Source organism: Ostrinia nubilalis, chromosome 9, assembly GCF_963855985.1.
Source record: "Ostrinia nubilalis chromosome 9, ilOstNubi1.1, whole genome shotgun sequence".
Classification (NCBI taxonomy): domain Eukaryota; kingdom Metazoa; phylum Arthropoda; class Insecta; order Lepidoptera; family Crambidae; genus Ostrinia; species Ostrinia nubilalis.
The window spans coordinates 15,758,933-15,782,169 of record NC_087096.1 but is presented as its reverse complement, the minus strand read 5'-3'; the positions used below and the strand labels follow the sequence as shown (position 1 = coordinate 15,782,169).

At 38.1% G+C, this 23,237-nt stretch overlaps 2 protein-coding genes across 2 annotated transcripts in view; one reads left to right on the top strand and one right to left on the bottom strand.

Annotated features, from left to right (window-relative positions):
• The first annotated feature begins 4,437 nt into the window (after positions 1–4,437).
• LOC135074867 (uncharacterized) lies at positions 4,438–7,133 on the top strand. The gene is made up of 5 exons (XM_063969248.1): positions 4,438–4,623; positions 4,765–4,820; positions 5,245–5,408; positions 5,931–7,054; positions 7,128–7,133. Exons 1-5 carry the CDS (start codon positions 4,438–4,440, stop codon positions 7,131–7,133), a joined length of 1,536 nt encoding a protein of 511 aa, XP_063825318.1.
• A 7,650-nt stretch (positions 7,134–14,783) lies between these two features.
• Positions 14,784–23,237, bottom strand: part of LOC135074733 (probable cytochrome P450 9f2) — a 28,706-nt gene continuing 20,252 nt past the window's right edge. Inside the window, exons 6-9 of the mRNA XM_063969102.1 lie at positions 16,694–16,909; positions 16,314–16,411; positions 15,524–15,692; positions 14,784–15,182 (exon numbers count right to left, since the gene is read on the bottom strand). Coding sequence (XP_063825172.1) covers positions 15,016–15,182; positions 15,524–15,692; positions 16,314–16,411; positions 16,694–16,909 — 650 coding nt within the window. The 3' untranslated portion in view covers positions 14,784–15,015. The remainder of the gene's footprint in view (positions 15,183–15,523; positions 15,693–16,313; positions 16,412–16,693; positions 16,910–23,237) is intronic.

Below are 23,237 nucleotides of genomic sequence, written 5' to 3'. Positions count from 1 at the left end.
ACTTGATTATAAAAAGAAGTAAGAATGTATCAAAGGTACTTAAGCCCTGTTGCGACTGCCATTTTGAAGTGAAGGTAGGTAATATGAAAAATTTATAAAAACTCATTTATTTTTGCAAATAGGCTTTTAAAAAGCACTTTTACACGTCCCAGTATTAACCCTACCACTGCTTCGGGACAATAAATGGGCCAGTGCTGAGAAGAAGCAGCACAAGAAACTCGGTCACTATTCACTATTGGTGATTGGTGTTATTGTGGTTTGTTCGACTGCAAAAAAGAATCCAGGTACTCCGAGAGAGCCTAATATAATAAGCTTATTGCTTGGGTTTCATGAAAAATGTACTACATATTTGGATTTCTAGATAATGTTTTGTAAGACCTCAAACATGCGAAAAGCCTATTGCGGTACATCCCAATCTATTCAGATTTATAAAAACTGTGTCAATGAGAGATTTATAAAAATCTGTTTACTGGCATTGGTAAAATTATGAGGAAATCATGACCAGTCAACTTCATCACAGTGGATGAGTGTGTCTGTAGGACGTTGCAAAAATTGGATTATCTTCGCACTTTTAGTCCGTAACATAATTTTCAAGGAGTGGAATTATCCCTAGGCGTACGTCTCTGTGTACATAAATCCGAGCCGCGAGAGAATTAGGCTTTCCAAAAATGAAAGGTCTATAGCACATTCTAGAAAATTATACTTTCAAGTTATGATTTTACTCTTGTGTTATCCCAAAGTTTCTAAGCAAAACTCCTTCAGTTTTTCAGACAATGAGCAAAAATATGCCAACTCATCACCGTCTCCGTTACATTTTACCAGAAACTCCGTCACGGTATCACATATTGGTACATAATTAACGATGTTCATCCATCACAGAGCGGTCGATTTGCTGCTGATCGGATGACGCGGCAGCAGCATCGCAGCAGACCCGGATTCAGAAGGACCTGGATGTTTGTTTTTATTGCAATGAAAAGGCCACAGCCCTAAAGTACAGAATCTCCAGTTTGAATGCTGATAAGGATGGCAGCAGCTTCGAACCAGACCTACATTCAGAAGGGCCTGATCTTTCTTTTAATTAAAAAGCTACAAGCTGAGATATCCTGAGGTGTTCTCAAGGAAAGTGGACTACCACTCAGGATAGTAGCTATCTATATCTATTCTCTTTTGACGTATCCTCTACTACTACTAGCTAACGCTCATCATCATCATTTGAGCCATAGGACGTCCACTGTTGAACATAGGCATCCCTAATGATAGCTGTGAGACCATAACACTGCAGAAGAGATTCGGTAAACAGAATTTGGTTCAAGAATGATGGAGTGACCCGTTAATACAGAGAGTTTCCTTTGTGGCTTCTTTTATTTTGGGGAGTAAATTATCATCGGTCGCTCAAAGAGTAACTTACCTGAAAAAAATATGATAAAGCAGAACCACCGTATCTGGTTCCATTGTGACATGACTAAGATGTCGTGGCCATTTGGTGTCACCGTGACGGAAGCGATTTCATAGTTACCCGTTTTTGGGGTTAATTTTTATATCAGACTAGCTTTTGCCTGCGACTCTGCTCCGTAGAGTTTATTTATTTTAATGAAATATTTTAAATAACGATATTTTTGCCGCAGATAGTTATTCATCATCATCATTTCAGCCACAGGACGTCCACTGCTGAACATAGGCCTCCCCCAATGACTTCCACATCGCACGGTTGGTAGCGGCCTGCATCCAGCGCCTTCCTGCTACCTTTATCACCTGTCATCCGCTTTGCAATGGAGGGAAGTCGAACCTTAATTTCGAACTCCTCCTATGTTCTTCTGATTAATTTCGTTGCGGATCCAATGACAGTTTAACTTTCCCCCGGGACAAACTTGACCTTCATTGGTTGGGTTTTTGTGGCGGTCAAGCTGTAGATCCTGGCTACACAGGAGTTGCAGTGGTGGGAACGAGAGGTGGGAATAGTCCCGTTGCTACCTTTACCAGTTATTACGAGTAGGTAATTTTCAGTTAAGTGCTGAACTTATTTAAAAACGAATTTTAAACCTGAAAGTTTTAACTCTCAAGTTTTAAATTAGTTTAATCGGAGAAGTTCAACCAGAGTTCAAGTGGTTAATACAAGGAATTAGACACTGGGTAATTCTAAAATTGCTAATACATTTTCTCGTCTAAACCACTGAATAAATTTTCATAAAAAACGTAGAAGGAATCTGAAAGGAAGGCATAAGTTGCCTTTGATGGTGAAGTAGGGAATAAAAGTTTATAAACTCTCAATTTAGCAATATGAAACTATTTTAAAACTTTTAATAAAACTGGATGCGGGCCGCTACTAACCGGTCATTATGGAAATCGTCCGTAAGGTAAAGTGCCCCATAAGGGCTAACTTTTCTTTTTTATTATTTTCTGTAATAATTTTGACGTTCATAAGTGCCACTTGTGGTCTAAACTGAATAAATACTTTTGATTTTGATTTTTTTTGATTTTGAATCATTGGAGGAGGCCTATGTTCAGCAGTGGACGTTGGTAAAAATGTAATAACGATATCTGGCAACCCAGAAGCGTTGTATGCTCTATGGCCCCTCTCTATGGTCTTTTTTTCCTACCATTCAAGTGTGTGCACATGGTTGTAAATTATCTTCTCAATAAATAGAATATCACTGAAGTTAAGTGTCTTTTGTACCTGCCGCATCACTCTGTTCATGGTCCTTCAGAGCTGGATGCAGGAGTCTGTACTGAGAATCTGTACTCGGAGCCGTTTTTTTCGTGTTGTGTGCGGCCGGCCCGGGGTGACGCTAACGCATTGCATACCACTTATTGCGTGCTTTCAAAATGCCCTTAACCGGCGAGGATACCAGCAGTGATTTTGCTCATCAAGACAAGCAAAAATTGATAAATGTGAGAAGATACATCAAAGGCCGCATATCACTTGTGGAAAATGAGCTGGGGGACATTTCTACCGTAAAATCCACCGCCATGTTGGATGTTGCCGCCGAACGAATTAGCAGTCTTTTTACGAGATTGGAGGACGTCAATCTCAATTTGGAATCGATGGATACTTCAGAGACCGCTGAGGGATCGAAAATCGAGTCAAGGTGTCAAAGAATACTAACTGACATTCGTGAACGTCGTGAGGCGCTGAAGCATCATTGTAACTCATCGGCGAGTGACTCCGGATCGACGCAAGAGCACCAGCATAAACCGAATCTTCCCAAGATATCGTTGCCCAAGTTCAGTGGAAGTTATGGAGACTGGCTGTCGTTCAAGGATTTATACGTCACTATGGTACACGGAAATGAAGATTTAAGTCCCGTGCAGAAGTTCTATTACTTGAAGTCGTGTTTGGTCGGCGAAGCTGCCTCTTTGGTTACGACTTTGGAATGTACGAACGAAAACTACGTGAAGGCATGGTCTGCGATTACATCAAGATATGACAATAAGGTTCTTATAGCTAATTATCATTTGCAACACATTTTGTCTTTACATAAAGTCAATGGTAAATCTTATACACTAAGACAATTAACAAATGAATTTATGCAGTATTATAACTCACTATTATCACTGAATATTTCAAACTTGCAAGATATTATTCTCATACATATTTTGTCAACAAAAATTGATTACAGTTCTTTGCGTGATTTTGAATTGCATAGAGATTCCAGTGATTTCCCTAGTTTGCAACAATTTCGTAACTTTATACAGCAGCGCTGCCAAGCATTAGATATGCTATGCCGTGTTGAAGCAGTGAGCACTACAAAGGTCGTGCCTCCGGCAAAGAGCACTAGTCATGTGACTGTTGGCAGCGGCAGAAGTGCAAATGGTAAGTTATTTTCTTGTTTGTATTGCAACAAAAATCACTCAACTTACAAGTGTTTTAAATTCATTAAATTGAGTCCCAATGACAGACAGACATTTGTTAACAAAACTAATTTGTGTGTTGTTTGTTTATCAGATAAACATTGTACTAGCAATTGCACATCCAATATTGTCTGTAAAAAGTGTTTACAAAAGCATCATCACTTATTACATCTTGATTCGCAGACATGTAATGAGACTTCTGCCCGTAGCTCTACTTCAAATGATTCTCACATCAATTCCCCGAGTAATGTTGTAATGACATCTTCAATAGTTACACAAAATAGTACCTCTGTATGTCAAGTGTCCCTTCTGCCCACTGCATTAGTGAATGTGTGTGACAGTGATGGTAAGCGATATGACTGCACTGTGCTTTTGGACATAGGTAGCCAAAAGAATTATATTAGTTCTGCGTTTGCTAATAAATTGTACTGTGTTAATTTTGAAGATGCTAGTCAAACTGTGGCCGGGGTGGGAGGTCATACTTGTAAAATAAAGCATAAAGTTGCACTATCAGTTTATTCTAACTGTTCTGATTTTAAATATTGTTCAGAATTTGGTGTGTTAGATTTTATTACTGATCCTTTACCAATGGTCAATGTGTCTAAAGAGGCACTGCCATCTCTCATGCATTTGCATTTAGCTGACCCTAATTTCAATGTGTCTAAGGACATTGATATGATTCTTGGTGTTTCATGTTTTGCAAAATGTCTTCGAGAAGGCAAGATCGATCTAGGTCCAAATATGCCCACATTAATAAATACTGAATTTGGTTGGGTATTTTGTGGTGAATTGTCTGTGGTAGGTCAACATGTTTCGGGTTTAAATAGCCAATGTCATTTGTCTGTCCTACATAACGACATTAAAAAATTTTGGCAATTAGAAGAAATGCCTAATGATAATATGTTGTCATTTCAGGAGAAAAGGTGCGAACAGAGCTACCTTGATTCTGTGTCCAGGGATGAAGAAGGAAGGTATCATGTCGATTTGCCAATAAACAAAGAACTTCTACCAAAACTAGGTAATTCTTACAATGTTGCTTTTCGTTGTCTTATATCATTGGAGAAAAGATTCCAAAATAATTCTGACTTTTTTAAGGCCTATAAAGCTTTTATTGAGGAATTTCTTAAACTTGGCCATGCTCACTTTGTTCATATAAATCCACACAAAAGTGATGAAATTGAATATTACATGCCTCATCATGCTGTCTTGAAGGAAAGTTCCTCTACTACCAAGCTTAGGATTGTATTCAATGGTTCTCAACCCACTTCTACGGGCTTGAGCTTAAATGATGTACTTCTTGTGGGTCCTGTTGTTCAACCTGACATGTTTACCATACTTCTAAGATTTCGTACCTATGTTTATGTTTTTTGTGTCTGATATAACTAAAATGTACAGGCAAATTCGAGTGAAACCTCAGTATCAAGCACTTCAGCGCATCCTGTGGAGAGATGATCCATCGCATGATATACAGTGTCTTCAGCTGGATACTGTTACATATGGAACAGCATCAGCCAGTTACCTTGCTACACGGACATTGGTGAAATTGGTTGAGGATGAAGGTGATAATTTTCCATCTGCTTCTAAGGCATTACTTCAAAGTACCTTCGTTGATGACATTTTGCATGGCGAGAATGATCTTTCTTCTGCATTAAATACCATAAATGAGTTGCAAGAGTTGTTAGCTAAAGGAAGGTTTGAATTGCACAAATGGTACTCTAATAGCTCAATGTTAATGTCGCAATTTCCTCCTGAAAAACTTGAAAAATGTCATTTTTCCTTTGACAATAAGGAGGGTTCTTGTATTAAAACGCTAGGTTTGAAGTGGGAGCCAAACTCAGATAAATTTCAGGTCGAGGTACCTAAATATACTTCCACTAGTCATACCAAAAGAAATATTTTGTCTGATATTGCTAAGGTCTATGATCCCTTGGGTTTTATTGCTCCAGTTACAGTCTATGCTAAGTTGATAATGCAAGATATCTGGAAGGCAAACGTTGACTGGGATTCTGAGGTGCCTGACGCTATTTTATCTAAATGGAAATTTTTTTGTGCCAGTCTTGAATGCTTGAATGTCATTTCAGTGCCTCGTCTCATGGTTAATACTGACGCAGAGAGGGTTGAGCTTCATGGCTTCGCAGATAGCTCCACGAAGGCGTATGGCTGCGTCGTGTACATCCGCTGCAGTTGTCCTGAAAAAACTACAGTCCACTTAGTATGTGCGAAGACAAGAGTTGCTCCTCTCAAACCTGTCACTCTGCCTAAGTTAGAACTTTGCGCTGCACTGTTGCTTGCTAAGCTTATGAGCACTGTTTCCAAGACTTTAAATATTAGTTCTGAGAACTCATTCTATTGGACTGACTCCATGATTACCCTGTGTTGGATACAGAGTGATCCCGCTAGACGAGATGTTTTTGTATCGAATAGAGTTGGCCAAATACAAAATTTGTCTCCTAAAGACAATTGGTTTCATGTAAAGTCTTCAGAGAACCCTGCTGACATGGCTTCACGTGGTTTGGAACCACAGGATCTTTCCAATTGCAAATTATGGTTTAATGGACCTAACTGGCTTTTTCAAAGTGACTCACCTTGGCTTCATTCACCTCAAGTGTTTTCTCAGGATGACTCAGTGGGTGTTGACACTTGTAATGACATGCCAAGTGTAGCACTACCTACCTTTGAGGAGACTAAAAACGATTTTCTTGAATTATTTGAGAGATATTCGTCTTGGAGTCGATTGGTTAGAGTCATGGCCTATGTACGTCGATTTATTAACAATATGAAAAATGCTAAATCTAAAATCACTGAATTTCTCACAAGTAAGGAGCTTAATCAAGCATCAAGTTGTATCATCAAATGCGTGCAGCATGCTCATTTTCAAAAAAATGCTAATGGTAATGTTTCCTCGGAACTTGGTTCTGGTTCTAAGTCTTTGAAGTTTTTAAACATATTTTCAGATGGCGAAGGAATGTTGCGCGTGGGTGGTCGCTTACGTTATGCTGATATCCCTGTTGATCAAAAATTTCCATTGCTACTGCCAGCACGTTGTCATGTCACTGACTTGTTGATTAGGTATGAGCATGAGAGGTTGTTGCATGCTGGAACGCAGACGACTTTGTCCAGTTTACGAAGATTTGTGTGGCCGCTAAACGCTCGAAATTCTGTGCGTCATTTCATACACAAGTGTGTACGTTGTTACAGGTTTAAGGCAGGAACTGCTTCACAAATAATGGCTGACCTACCCAAATGTATTACTCCTTCTCGACCCTTTCTGTTCACAGGCATAGATTTTGCTGGACCGCTGTCTGTCAAAGTTGCTCGTATAAGGAAACCTATTATAACTAAAGGTTATATTTGCCTTTTTGTGTGCTTGAGTACTAAAGCTATTCATATCGAACTAGTGTCGAATCTCACTACTAAGGAATTTCTAAATGCATTGCGTAGATTCATTTCTAGACGAGGTAAATGTGCTAAAATATTCAGTGATAATGGTACTACTTTTCATGGGGCAAAAAATGAGCTTCATGAGTTATTCAACATGTTTAACAACGATTTTGAACAAGTTTCAAATTATGTAATTTCAGAAGGTATTGAATGGCGGTTTATAATTCCTCATTCAGCTCATTGGGGCGGGTTATGGGAAAGCTCTGTAAAACTTGTAAAGCATCATTTAAAGAGAGTGTTAGGACACACTGTACTTTGTTATGAACATTTGTATACTCTCTTAACTCAAATTGAAGCTATTGTAAACAGTCGACCAATAACTCCATTGAGAGACTTGGATGGTGACGAGCAGTGTCTCACGCCAGCTCATTTTTTAATTGGGAGCAGTCTGACTTCGTTTCCAGAGGGTGATTTTGCAGAATTTCCTGATAATAGATTGGATGTACCTATATCAACAAATATGTAAGCTACGGCAAACCTTCTGGAAGCGTTGGAAGACTGACTATTTAAATACATTACAAATGAGGTATAAATGGTACAAAGAAAACCCAGATTTAATGTTAAATACTATTGTTTTATTAAAGGATGATAATCAGCCACCAATGTCTTGGCCATTGGGTCGTGTAGTTGAATTATATAAAGGTAAAGATAATCATATTCGAGCTGTTGTTGTAAAAACTAAAACTGGTTTGTATTCTCGACCTATTACAAAAATTGTCCCATTGCCTATTGAACAAAATAATTAACTTAAGAACTGATAAATGTAATTTTATAATTACTGCCTAAACTGTAAAAGTTAAAAGGTAAATTATGTATTTGTTTAACTTTCATGATTAAAAACATAGTTTGATTTGTTTCTACACTATGAGTGTATACTATCTTGTGTATTAAACTAAATATTGTATACATAATTACATGTTATATTTAAAGGATTTACAATAAGTAAAACTTGTTTACTACTAGTATGTAACTGGTAGGCTATTATAGCTCGTAGGACACCTTATGGTTGTGTACTTATGTATGACGCCAAGAGCGCTTAGGTTTGTTGAACTTACCTACTTACCTTAATTAATCTCTTTCTTGGTAAGTGCATTTCTGTAGGTGTATTTCATTGCTAAAGTATTATATTGCAAAATGTAAGTTGTAATGTTAATAGCTTTAACTTCTTTGTTTGAAGATTGAAATGTAATTTCAATGGGGCGGGTGTATGGTAAAAATGTAATAACGATATCTGGCAACCCAGAAGCGTTGTATGCTCTATGGCCCCTCTCTATGGTCTCTCTTTTTCCTACCATTCAAGTGTGTGCACATGGTTGTAAATTATCTTCTCAATAAATAGAATATCACTGAAGTTAAGTGTCTTTTGTACCTGCCGCATCACTCTGTTCAGACGTCCTATGGCTGAAATGATGATGACGAATAAAACTTTATCATACGTCATTAAGACTCGGGCAAAGCCTCAATTAGAAGGTAGTCTACAATAAAGAAAAGCCTCAATCCTGTTACCTTTTAAGGTTAATCTCGAAAACAGTGTAGGGATTTTGTAACGGCTCTTCCGAGAAGGATTATTGAATTAACTAGCGGCCGCCCGCGACTTCGTACGCGTGGATCCCGTTTTACCCCCTTCATCTATCTTACGCGGTTTAGATTTTTTCATACAAATGTTTTTTCCCGCTAACTTCCGTTCCCGTGCGAATTTTGCAATATCCTGTTGTAACTAAGCTTTACGTTTACTAAGGTACCTGCATGCCAAATTTCAAGCGTCTAACTTAAGCGGTTTAGATTTTTCATACAAAAGGATTTTCCCGCTAATTCCGTTCCCATGGGAATTTCGGGAATTCCTTTCTTAGTGCACCTCTACGGTACCTAAGCTACGTCCCTTCCAAATTTCAGTTGATATATCAGTCAGTCAGTCAGTCAGTTTCTCCTTTTATTTATTTAGATTTACCCACCGAGGTCGCCAGTGATGCATGGATCCATTCAACTGTGTATGTATGAAGTATTTATTTATGTAATTATTCCCCAGTCTACCAAAGTTAACTGCTTGTCATGGTATTAACTGCCGCAGCAGTAAAAACAAGTCACAAATTACTTAATGAGGCAATACATTTTATTGTTTGTCTATGAATTGGGGAATTGGCCAATTATACCCCTTAGTATTGAGACAATCGTCAGTCTTTGAATTGAATTTGGTTAATACAAAGTTATAGTTCGGTTTGTCATAGTGGTGCAGTAATTCGTTTTAAAAAAAGTTAATAAAGTGAAGTATTGTTTAGATGGGACCTAGGACTTTTCAAATAGGTATTGGTGGTTTAAGAAGTAACAATTTTATGACGTAAAGATGCGTTAAAATAAGTAATTCACTTTGACTTATCAGGTGGAATTTCATAGCCAACGCTATACGTGCTGGGAATGGCGCCGAAACTGCGCAAGTGTTTAATTCGAAAGCACTCGATATTATTATATCTCTTACGCTTCCCGTATTCGAGAAGCGTGTACTCCAAAGCTTTTAAAATAATCAATTCTTAATAACCTAATGTTCTGATGTAGTGCTCCGTCCGAATCAATAAACCTTTATTTGCTGTTGCTCATCAAAGTGCTAGTCGCCGAAATACTACAAAGTTGCCGTACCGTAAACCATACCAATACAATGCTTTAAGACGGAAGACGGAGCTGACTAATGGCGAAGTTAGGACAATAAAATAACTCGCGGCTCCGTTTCATTAGGCTCCGGTGGACACCTTGGGTTTTTAATACGTAGACCCTGTTCTTCTGGCGGGAAGAGTCCTACATAACCCAGTGGTCGTCCCCATAGGTATGCGCAAGTCATTTCCCGGGACAAACTTTAACTTTCCCCCGGGAAAAACTTGACCTTCACTGGTTGGGTTTTATTGGCGGTCAAGCTGTAGATCCTGGCTACACAGGAGTTGCAGCGGTGGGAACGAGAGATGGGAACAGTCCCATTAAGCCATTTCCCGACGTAAAAAAATCATCATCATCATTTCAGCCACAGGACGTCCACTGCTGAACATAGGCCTCCCCCAATGCTTTCCATGTTGATCGATTGGTAGCGGCCTGCGTCCTGCGCTTCCCTGCTACCTTATGATGTCGTCGGTCGACCTTGTGGGTGGACGTCTCACGCTGCGTTTCCCGGTACGCGGCCTCAACGTAAAAAAAATACTTCACCCAAATGAGACAGACGAAAAATTTATATTTTTCGAACGTTTCCAGGATAGGCCCCTGTCGGCTCGCAGCTGCCCTCGCGGCCAGACACGTACAGCTCCGTATTCTGTTTGTGAGCGCTAAGTGCACAAGTCTTAGGCTCTGCACTGTTTTAGCATATTCTTGCCACAACTCCCAGTTTTGGGATGCGCCATTTTGAACGACAGATGTTTTGCATTTCTCTCCCAAGGATTCGCCACACTGTATGCCTTCAAGGGCTGCGGTCAGATCAAAGTGAACACAGCCCGTATCATACATCTTGCATCGAGTGTGGAATCCTTCAATCTTCATAAGTTGGCGTTTTGGCTTCACTGTCATTAATGTCAATATCTGAAAATCTTGCAAACACAACACATGATTCAATAATATTATGCATTGTGAGATCACATCAGCTTAAATGAATATGTTTGTAGTAAGTCTATCAAAGAGTATTTTATGGAACAAACGCATCATGTCATTTATGTATTATTTTTGTATTATCTTACGCTCAAACTGAAAATTCTACTAATTGGGCTAAAACAGCTCACAACGTTTTGTGGTCTTTGTAAAACAACCTCCTAGCAAAATACCTGTAATGACTCTTAAGAAAACGTTCACGACGCGTTTTGAATGAGTGTTTTCAGTGAGAATTTATATTTCTTTAATTAACAGTTACTATCTATTATTAAAAAGGACACGCTAGCGTTGATAGCTGAGGACCGTTAGTCGCGCGCTTTTGGCGTCTTGCCCTGTGGGGCTAAAAGTCATAACTCTACTTGACGCCGTCGTCTCAAATCCTTTTCGGAGTACTGTCACAGTATAAGTCTGTTACCAGTAGAGCCTGTACATGCGTTAGTCTATTAGGTTGGCCGGTATTAATACACATTGTCATAATCATCATCATCATCATTTCAGCCACAGGACGTCCACTGCTGAACATAGGCCTCCCCCAATGCTTTCCATGTTGATCGATTGGTAGCGGCCTGCGTCCTGCGCTTCCCTGCTACCTTATGATGTCGTCGGTCGACCTTGTGGGTGGACGTCTCACGCTGCGTTTCCCGGTACGCGGCCTCAACGTAAAAAAAATACTTCACCCAAATGAGACAGACGAAAAATTTATATTTTTCGAACGTTTCCAGGATAGGCCCCTGTCGGCTCGCAGCTGCCCTCGCGGCCAGACACGTACAGCTCCGTATTCTGTTTGTGAGCGCTAAGTGCACAAGTCTTAGGCTCTGCACTGTTTTAGCATATTCTTGCCACAACTCCCAGTTTTGGGATGCGCCATTTTGAACGACAGATGTTTTGCATTTCTCTCCCAAGGATTCGCCACACTGTATGCCTTCAAGGGCTGCGGTCAGATCAAAGTGAACACAGCCCGTATCATACATCTTGCATCGAGTGTGGAATCCTTCAATCTTCATAAGTTGGCGTTTTGGCTTCACTGTCATTAATGTCAATATCTGAAAATCTTGCAAACACAACACATGATTCAATAATATTATGCATTGTGAGATCACATCAGCTTAAATGAATATGTTTGTAGTAAGTCTATCAAAGAGTATTTTATGGAACAAACGCATCATGTCATTTATGTATTATTTTTGTATTATCTTACGCTCAAACTGAAAATTCTACTAATTGGGCTAAAACAGCTCACAACGTTTTGTGGTCTTTGTAAAACAACCTCCTAGCAAAATACCTGTAATGACTCTTAAGAAAACGTTCACGACGCGTTTTGAATGAGTGTTTTCAGTGAGAATTTATATTTCTTTAATTAACAGTTACTATCTATTATTAAAAAGGACACGCTAGCGTTGATAGCTGAGGACCGTTAGTCGCGCGCTTTTGGCGTCTTGCCCTGTGGGGCTAAAAGTCATAACTCTACTTGACGCCGTCGTCTCAAATCCTTTTCGGAGTACTGTCACAGTATAAGTCTGTTACCAGTAGAGCCTGTACATGCGTTAGTCTATTAGGTTGGCCGGTATTAATACACATTGTCATAATCATCATCATCATCATCTCAGCCATAGGACGTCCACTGTTGAACATAGGCCTCCCAATGCTTTCCATGTTACCCGGTTGGTAGCGGCCTGCGTCCAGCGCTTTCCTGCTACCTTTATGATGTCGTCGGTCCAACTTGTGGGTGGACGTCGTCCCACGCTGCGTTTTCCGGTACGCAGCCTCCACTCCAGAACCTTGCTGCCCCATCGGCCGTCAGTTCTGCGTACTATGTGCCCTGCACATTGCCACTTCAGCTTGCTAATCCGTATTAATCGGTAATAATCGGTATTAATACACACTCACATAAGATAGAAAGACACGGGTCTTAACGCAACATTTAAGACTTGAGTTACATTATGTAACACGGCTTGATGTTTCGGCTTTTATGGCAGCTGTCGTCGTGGTCACAAGCAGACTGGCGCCTCACGGCGTCCTCCGTTCGGGCGACCTTGAAGACCCGTCTTTCTATTTTAGTTGAAATGGAACGCGAACGTTTAAAATTTTACATACTCAATCATGTCTTTCTTCTTCATCATAAACAAAATAGATTCATCATCGCTGGCCGCAACAGCTTATTATGCTTGAAACTTTTGACTGGTTCATCCAGTGTTAGATCCGATGGAAGAGTATAATCGCCCGGCAAGCGAAAGGTCATGGGTTCGATTCCCGCCTTAGGCAGTTCGATGTTTTCAAGTTATATTTATAATTTAGATTCATCATCAAGTCATTTAGTCTCCATTTCAGGAGCACTACTATCTAATTTATCAGAGGCAAGCGGAGGATCATAAAGGCAGGGCTCTGGATGCAAGCCGCAACCAAACGGCCGATCTGGAAGTAATTGGGGGAGACCTGTGTTCAGCAGTGGCTGAAATGATGATAATGATGATGAAATGGAGGATTTAGCCCAGACTCCACATACAGTTTAGATTAGACAGACAATCATAATACATTACGCTTTAGCTAGATATTCTCGGAGTCGGTGCCAGCCTGCTCAGTGCCAAGCTCTACGACTCCAAAAAACCTACACTAAAAAGTAGAAAAATATTACTAATTACTTATTTATTAGGACGAATTAATAATTATTTTGCTACTTTTTAGTGTAAGTTTTTTGGAGTCGGTTTTTGATTTACAATATTATTAGTTACATTACTGTCTGAACTTACTACATTTTCCTACACTATAGTAATGGACTTTGTACATTATCTTACCCCGTACACGGCCGTGAAGGTAATTCTTATTTATTTGAGGTTTATTTTTCTTTGGGTTCTTGAGAGGTGATATTTTTTCATTGCTAGGGCTCAACCACGGTACTACTAAATCTTTTAAGGTGAGGAATTGTAAGATAATATTCTTCTTTATTCCTTTTTATTTCTAACAGTTTCGTTAAATCTAATTCACTTGGGAAATGTTTATTTACTCTCTTTTTTTCATGTATAACAAGACAAGTATTTGACCGCAATCGCAACGTTAAGTGAGATGCAGTCTGGGATGGTACCGTATTGGATATCTCGTTTTGGATGCCCTTCAAGACTTACCAGCGACCAGGGTAGACAATTTGAAAGTGATATTTTTAGACAATTAATGAAATATTTAGGAATACACAAATTGCGCACAACACCTTATCACCCTCAAAGTAACGGCATGATTGAGCGGTGGCATAGAGCACTTAAAGTGGCTTTGATGGCACGCTTACAACGCAACAGTTCTTGGGTAGACGAATTACCAGTTGTATTGTTAGGTTTACGCGCCGCTACTAGAAGCGACAGCGGTGTAAGCGCAGCTGAATTAACTTACGGCAAATCAATTCGATTGCCAGGCGATTTTTTTGAAAATACCAAATATTCTGAATCTGTAAGTGCACAATTGGATTGAGCGTATTATGTCTCTAGATATTTTTAATTGACATAGAATTTTGTTTTATAATGTTGTTTCAAATATTCATTATTTTGTTATTTACTCAATCAAGTGTTATTGTGTTTTATTTTTTGTATAAGGAGGGGGATGATGTAGGTACACATTAATCAGAGTAATAAATTAACTTTATGAATGAACAGAGCGTATTGAGTAGCGTCCTGCGTTCCCACATCATCGCCCAATACAATCAACAATAGAAATCAATAGTTATACTGTTCCTTGTATGTGTCGGCGGCTGAGCCCGCCAGTTTAATTTTAGTCGCAATTACACCTTTAAATAAATCACATGTTTTTACTGTTCCAACCTTCTGACGTACGTTCTGTGGACTTATAAAAAGTGGACAACAACAATAATATACGTTATAAGTAAAACACCATTAACATAATGATTTAATATGTATTCAATTATGTTTGTTGCTTATGAAAAATAATTATTTATATCACGTACAAATTAAACATCAATCCATTATAGGTAAGTAATTGTTAGTAAGTATAATAATATACTACTTTATTTGTTAAGAACTAAATAATTCTAGTTCCTCAAATATAGAATTTGACAGAAAGAAATTTGTTTCATCGAAGCTGTTAAAACGAGTTCACTGATATTATTTAATTTCTTGGTTCAAACTTTATCCATGTCCCACCCTGCGCCTTGATGTTGAAGTCTACTGCCTGAAGCTTTATGGGTTCCGCAGTTTTCTCACATTTCAAAATCTTGAAATTTGAAATTAACTCCAATAGCAAAATTTTCAACTCCAGAAGCGCGAATCTCATGCCTGTTGACATAAGAGTAAAATAATTTTAGGTACAGCATATTTTAGATTTCTTTCAAGAAATACCTATGATTCAGTTCAACCAAACTTTTATCCGAGAATAACGCGTGGTATAAAGTTTTTCTGTGACAGACAAAATTTCACGCGGGGGAAGCCGCGGGCTGAAAGCTAGTTACTAATAATTTGAAACAGGATAGCTCTTAGCTAACACATCTAGGAAATCGTAGTGTTAGTTACGTAGTTATTATTCGTTAGTAGTTGAATGAATAAAGCGTCAATTTGTGCTCTTTGACATTTTGTACCTACTTGACTCTGATATATTTTATGACTATGGGTCTACTTACCAAGACAAGCTCTAGGCCCTAATCCAAAGGGATTAAAGGTAAAAGGCCTTATATTGTGTTTGTTATCCTCAGAGAATCTGTCGGGGTTAAACACCTCAGGGTCAGGGAAATACTCGGGGTCCATTTGGATGGCGTTGACTACGTTGTAGACTATGTCACCAGGGTTCAGCTGTAGAAAAATTTGGTTAAAATTAAGCTGTGTTCCTGCCTACCCTACCCATCTGGCCAGTGTGGCGAGTGTAGACCAAATTCTCTATTTCATCATCATCATCATCATCTCAGCCATAGGACGTCCACTGCTGAGCATAGGCCTCCTGCAATGCTTTCCATGTAGCCCGGTTGGTAGCGGCCTGCGTCCAGCGCCTTCCTGCTACCTTTATGATCCTCTATTTGCTTCTTATAAGCCTAGGCGCAGACCATCGATTTTTCGTCGGCCGATAGTTTAGTCGGGCAGCTGATCAGTATGGGCATGTATGGAAGTGCGCACATTACGCCGATGCGATTTGGCCGATTCTTCATACTATTCAAAATCGGGCACAACTATCGGCCTACTATAATAAATCTGTGGTCTGCGCCTAGTCTAAATTAGAGAAGGTCACTCTCTTGAATTGGAGACTAAATGACCCTAGTAGCTTTTCTTCAGTGACATTCCGCAGAAGTTTCATTGTAATAAAAACAAACAAGAATAGTTTTTTTAATAAAATATTCGACAGCAGCGACGCATGTCCGTTACTCACGATTTTTTTAAATCGTTTAACATGGGCGTTACGTCATGTCTAGAATAACTTACCCTGTAGGGTTTACCCCCATCATGTGCTGGGGGCAGATCATACGTTTTATTGCACACTCTGTCCATTACTATGGCGACTGACCATTTTCTGAACGTTTCTGCAACAAGGAAAATGAATAAATCAATCAATTATAATAATCAGCACCAATTTCGTTTCATACGGTGTGACATCATATTTTACTGGAGGGGCGGTTTCACACTACGTCCGATCCGACTGCAACCCGAATGCGTGAAAATGCTCTCTGGAGTTTGGAGTTTTTGTAACTGTCTTAGTTTACGCACTAGATCTGATTTCCAGCATCCGATTTTTAATTAGTAAACTAGATTCGTATTTTGACGGATTCGGATCGGGCGTAGAGTGAACCCGCTCTAACACGTACCATTCAAAACACAGTCCATATACTTCAGCTCCTTAACGTTCTCGAAGCTTAATTTGTGGTTTTCCATGAACTCTTTGACCTCCTGGTACAGTTTCTCTTGGATATCAGGATGGATGGCCAGCTCGTGGAGACACATGGTCATGGTTGATGCAGAGGTCTCGAAGCTGCCCACGAAGAAGGTTAGCGCTTGACTTGCCAGCTGGACCAGCGTCCATTCTAGACATAAAATTGTAAACTTAAGTTTTTAAGTAATCATAATAAGTTAGGCCCAGAACACACGGCGAAACGCAACTGCAACGAAACTGCAACTTGAAACCGATTTGAACTGGTCAAACTGGTCGCGTCATGTGTGGTCTCTCAACGGACGCTATGGCAGAAACTTAGATGCAATGCAACTCAAAAGTAACTAGAAGTTGCAGTTTCGTTGCCGTTGCGTTTCACCGTGTGTTCTGGGCCTTACTCTCACTTATTCATATCAATAAAATTGTCTTCCATCCAATGCTATGTACGTTTAGCATGCTGTTAGCTTGTGCAATCTACCAATTTACGTAACATGCAATATGTTAACGTAATGTGAAAAGTACCAACCTCTACCTCGAGCATCATGAGCGTCATTTTCCGCATTGCCAGTACCTGCATATTGTGCAATGTTTAATTAATCAATGGAAAATAAAATCTTACCTAACCTAACCTCTGAACCTAGTCTTCATTAAAATTTATAAGAAATGAATCCTATTTTTTTCTAATTTTAAAGGTAGGTAAATAAAAACGAAACTACTGGACCAATTTGAAAAATTATTTCACCATAATAGATGATCAAACGAACTTGCAAGTGAAGTTCGATCGCTATTATATGAGTCGCTTCATTCGAAGATATAATTATTTACAAAGTAGTCCCTTTATCCTACAGGCAACATCGCACGACTTTAGAGAGTATCTCAATTGACTTAAAAAACATCATTCGTTCGGTTCACTCGTTCGGCCGTTAGCGCCCAGGTTCTCATTATGTTTAGAGTGTAAATAAAGAACAAAACTTTTCCTTGGGTTACACCACACTTGCGTGTGTGGTTAACGGGTGGGAGGGTTCGTATATCTTCGAATGAAGCGACTCATATAATAGCGATCGAACTTCACTTGCAAGTTCGTTTGATCATCTATTATATTTCGTCGCTTCATTCTTTGATATAATTATTTACAAAGTAGATGTTCAGAGACAAAAGTTTTGTTCTAATAAAGTGCAAGGTAAGTTTCTAAAATAATAACCAAACTTAAATTAAATTAAGTACTATATTTGTGATAATTTAACTAACAAAAAATATTGTATCCATACAATGAAAACCAAAAATAATAAATAAGACTTCAGTATTATATAACTAATTACTATTTGTATGCCGCATTACGGCGTTTGCAAAATCACCTTCGCTTAATATTGGTCTATTATAGAAGCGAGCAAACGCCGTAGAAGTACTGGTCCAGCCAGCCGTCTTACAAATCGTGTCTATACTGAGCCCCGCGGCGCGGGCGGTCGAGGAAGCGGCGTGACGCGTGCTATGCGCGGTGAACGTGTTCACGTCAATACCACATTCGGCTAATAACTGCTTGATCCATCTACTGATGGATTGGGAACTTGCAGCTTTGTGGGGCTTTTTGTACGTTAATAACAATTTGTCTGCGTTCGAGGTCCTCATATTTTTTGTGACAAAAATGTAATCTTTGAGGGCTGAAGCAGGGCATATGTTTATATTCTCTTGGAAATATGGTAAGAATAAGATGGGTTGATCCCGGCCGGGGCCGGAAGTTTTAATTATATCAGTTATGGCTATCTTAACACCGGTCTGAGTTATAGAAATATTGTCGATTTTAATAAGAGAAAGGGTTTGAACCCTATGTGCCGTACAGAGTGCTAGTAAAATGGTAAGTTTTTTAGTTATTTTTTCCATGTTCAGTTCTAAGTTAGGGTACCAATTAGAAATGTGATTAAGGACCAATTGTGGGTCCCAAGTCGTGGTATATTTAGGGCGACTTGGGTTAAGTTTGTATGCCCCTTTTAATAAACGTCTAATACATTCATCAGAGCCTATATTGTCGTCTAAGAAAAGTGACAATGCTGAACGGTGGCTGTTAAGAGAGCCATAAGAGCAACCAGAATTGAATTGTTGTGTTAGAAAAGACAGAACTAATGTTTTGGAATTTTCGAAAACCGGAATGTTATTAAGCGTACAAAATTCCCACCAAAGTGTAATGATTTTAGAATTTATATTGTATTTTATACGATTATTGGTTACTTTTAAATAGTTATCGCAACAATTTTAGTATTTTTATTGTATTTTAGAAGAACCCAAAAACCCATTATTAAATTAAAATACTTTATTTGATTACTTCCTAGGCATTTTGCAGACATTAGAATGATTTTAGAATTTATTGTGTATTACATCCAATTATTTCATATTTATTATTTAATTTAATTATTTTAGATTTTTATTGTATACATTTTAGTATTTTAAAAATTAAAAAACAGCTAATTATGAAATAAGTATTGCATTTGACTAGTTCCGGGGCATGCCATCGATAAGTCGTTTTGAACCGGTCGACTTTCACTCATGGAAGGGGAAGTTACCTAATCGCTGGCATGCCGCTGGACAGTCAGTTCGATTTGAGCGTTCAAAGCAAGAGGTACTATTAAGATGACGTCATAATGTCGGAATTGTGTAAATCAGTGGTGCTGAAATACAAGTTAGAACAACCTACAAGAGTGTTTCATTTCAACTCAGAAGTGGTACGTGATCTACAGCTCATAAGGTACGTTTTTATTTATTTGGTTAAAAAGTAATTGATTTTAAAAGTTCAAGTAGAAAAACGTATGAATATTTCGTTTAATGCATGAAATAGTTATTTTTAAAACAAGGCTAGACGCGCCTTCAGTTTATCAGGCTAGATGCGCCTTAGACTATGACTAAGACTATGACTATGACCATGACTATGACCATGACTAAGACTTAGTATAACGATGCTAGACGCGCCTCCAGTTTATTAAGCTGGATGCACCTTAGACTATGACTATGACTTAGTATAACGAGGCTAGACGTGCCTCCAGTTTATCAGGCTAGATGCGCCATTGACTATGACTAAGTATGAGAGACTGGACGCGCCTCCAGTTTATTAGGCTAGATGCGCCTTAGACTATGACTATGACTATGACCATGACTATGACCATGACTATGACTGTGACTGACTTAGTATATCGAGGCTAGACGCGCCTCCAGTTTATTAGGCTAGATGCGCCTTAGACTAGATGCGCCTTAGACTATGACTATGACCATGACTGTGACTGACTTAGTATATCGAGGCTCGATGCGCCTCCAGTTTATTAGGCTAGATGCGCCTTGGACTATGACTTAGTAAAACGAGGCTAGACGTGCCTCCAGTTTATCAGACTAGATGCGCCATTGACTATGACTAAGTATGAGACATGTAGAGGTTCCTTAAGAACAAAATATTCGACCATTTGTAAGTACTATTAATTAGTCTAAACGAATGAAGATATTTTGACTTTTGACTTTGACTTTGACTATAACTATGACTATGACCATGACTATGACTTAGTATAACGAGGCTAGACATTCCTCTAGTTTATCAGGCTAGATGCGCTTTTGAATATGACTAAATATAACGAGGCTAGACACGCCTCCAGTTTATTAGGCTAGACGTGCCTTGGACTATGACTATGACTTAGTATGACGAGGCTAGACGTGCCTCCAGTTTACCAGGCTAGATGCGCCTTAAGGGCCCCATTGTTTAGGATGTCTCTAGAATAAAAAGCCTTCTATTGCTGACATAACAAGGAAGCCGTCCAGTTGTCACATGAGTTGTGTGTGTAGGTCGCACTGAATAAAATAGAAATATAAATACAAAATCTTTATTTGTGATGCATAAGTATAATAGAAACATGTCACAATGGTATTTTACTACACTTTGCTCAGGGAGCATAATATTAATTGTCAAACAAAAGATTTTTTAGATTTATTTTTGAGATTTAGATTTTTGGAAAAGAAATGAATCAAACTTTTGCTTAATATAACATGAACATAGCTTCCATATGATGTTGAGTTGATGCTGGTCAGACACAGTTTATTTCGTCGAGTACTTTATTTCACAGTTGAGTACAACGACGACTGAAGATGGAGCTCGTATACCGTCAGCTGACGATGAAATAAGCGTGCTAAGCGGAAGAAGTTGTCGTCGTCGTCCAGTAAGAAGGCGCCACCACGATCGTCTTCTATGGGGCCAAGGTTGAAGAAAAATACGCGAAGGAGCTCATCTTCTTCCAGCTCTACTGAAAGAGCAGTGCCACATGTGGTTCGTAAAATTTCTGATAGACTCTAGTGAAGAAAAGTATTTTTTTCATTGGTAGTCTTTTTTATTGCGCACACATTATTGAATATTACGCATACCTACAGTAAAATGGGAATATTAGCTTATGTAGTAAATCTTTAATAGTAATAATTAAAATAATAAATTATTCGATTATAATGTATAAAGGAACGTTAAAGTAAATGTGCTAAAAAATACATTTGAAAGAAAATATTTTTACACAAGTAAAGTGAATTAATTAATGATTCGTTTATTTTAAAATTGTCATCGGTTCGGACTTTCGGTAGGTACTTTTGCCAAGTACAATATCTTGTCTATCTATAATTCCACTTCAAAAATATATTTCGAATTATTCTGACTGTTGCGGCCCTACTCGCGCCTCGTCATATTCTAATAGCAAAATCTACTTCTAATGTAAATGTCACATAACTTTTGTCAGTCAATACTTTATATTGAGAACCATTGTATAAAATCACTTCTCTTTTGGATTCCGATCGAACAACATCAAAATTGTAACGTCTCAAGAATACAACGAAATAAGCAGTCTCCGAGTTTTATTTATAAAATTCCATCGCGTCTGCAAGGCGCGAACACTGACCTCTGATTACATTAGTCTGACCTAGATAGGACCTGTTTCTAGGTGAAGTAAGGTTTTTCTTCTAATTTAGTTTTCTCAAAGAACTAAATCAGTTAAAAGAACTAAATCAGTTAGCGACTTCAAATAAACACAATATTATTATTACTGTAAGAAGTCATAAAAAAAAGTCATGCAATTTGTAACTATAAAAAGAACTTAATACCTGTACCAAGGTTTCATAGATAGGTTATGTTAAGTTAGGGTCACTTTTCATTTTTTGGTAGAGCAAAAGATATGAAACGTCAAGGTTCCATAAGAGCAGAAGTTTAAAGTTTTTCTTTTTTCATAATCATAATAATATCTTTATTGCTTCATGTGGTACAAACAAGGTATTAAAAATAAAATAGTCCCAGAACATGAGCCCTGTGAGGGCATTGCAACATTATACATAATATTAATTAAGCTTAATCTAAATTATTTTAATAAATGTAAGTACAAATTCTAATTAATTTTTGAGATCATACAATTCTTTCAAAGAGTAAAAACATTTCTTTAATAACCATTCCTTCAATTCTTTACCAAACAAATTATCATTTTCAATATTCTTTATATTCGTAGGTATCTTATTATATAATTTTATTGACATATGGTAAGTGCCTGAGCTAACTAGATGCAATTTAGTAAAAGGTTGTACTAGTCTATTTCTATGTCTTAAGTTTCTTTCTTGTGAATAAAGATCTTTTGCTTGGACATAATCATGGAGATTTTTCCTGAGAAATTTACAAATTTCTAATATGTACATTGAGGCAAGTGTAAGAATATTTAGCTTTATGAAGTGAGGTCTGCAACTTTCCCTATCTGTGATGTTAACAAGAATTCTAAGGCATCTCTTTTGCAAAATAAATAACTGACTTACTTCCGTACTGTTACCCCAAAGAATGATCCCGTAATTCAACCAAGCATTAGCGTAGGCATAATAGGCAATGGTAGCAGTTTTTAAGTCCGTGCATTTTTTCAACTCGTACAGTGCATAAGTAAATTTTGAGAGTTTAGCGGCAATTTTTTCTATATGTGGTTTCCAATTAATATTTGAATCTAATTCTATTCCTAATAGGGTACATGAGGTCACGAATTTTATGCTATTATTATTTAATGTAATATTTGTTTGGAGGGGTTGTTTTTGCCTAGGTTTAAATTGTATCAATGATGTCTTAGCTATATTAATTTCTAAATTGTGGTCTTGTAACCATTCTAATATTTTGTCTATTGTACTATATAGTTGGTGTTGCAGGTCTTGGCTGTTGTTACATGGAAAAACTATAGATATATCATCAGCGTATATTATGCATTTCTTATCAATACAAGTTACCACGTCGTTGATATAGATTATAAATAAAATGCACCCTAATACACTACCTTGGGGTATTGAACGTACTACTTGCAGTTTTTGAGATCTAGTACAATTTAATAGGCCAGAACTACAGTCATAATAATCAATTTCTACAAATTGTGCTCTATCATTTAAATACGACGCAAACCATTGATGTGCTATTCCTCGAATACCTATATCGTATAGCTTTTTTAATAAAATTTTAT

Coding starts and splice junctions, on each gene's coding strand:
- LOC135074867 (XM_063969248.1), top strand. CDS start 4,438: ATGGTCAATGTGTCTAAAGAGGCACTGCCATCTCTCATGCATTTGCAT. Junction 4,624..4,764: donor TAAATACTGAATTTGGTTGG/GTATTTTGTGGT, acceptor TTGTCATTTCAG/GAGAAAAGGTGCGAACAGAG. Junction 4,821..5,244: donor TCCAGGGATGAAGAAGGAAG/GTATCATGTCGA, acceptor TAAAATGTACAG/GCAAATTCGAGTGAAACCTC.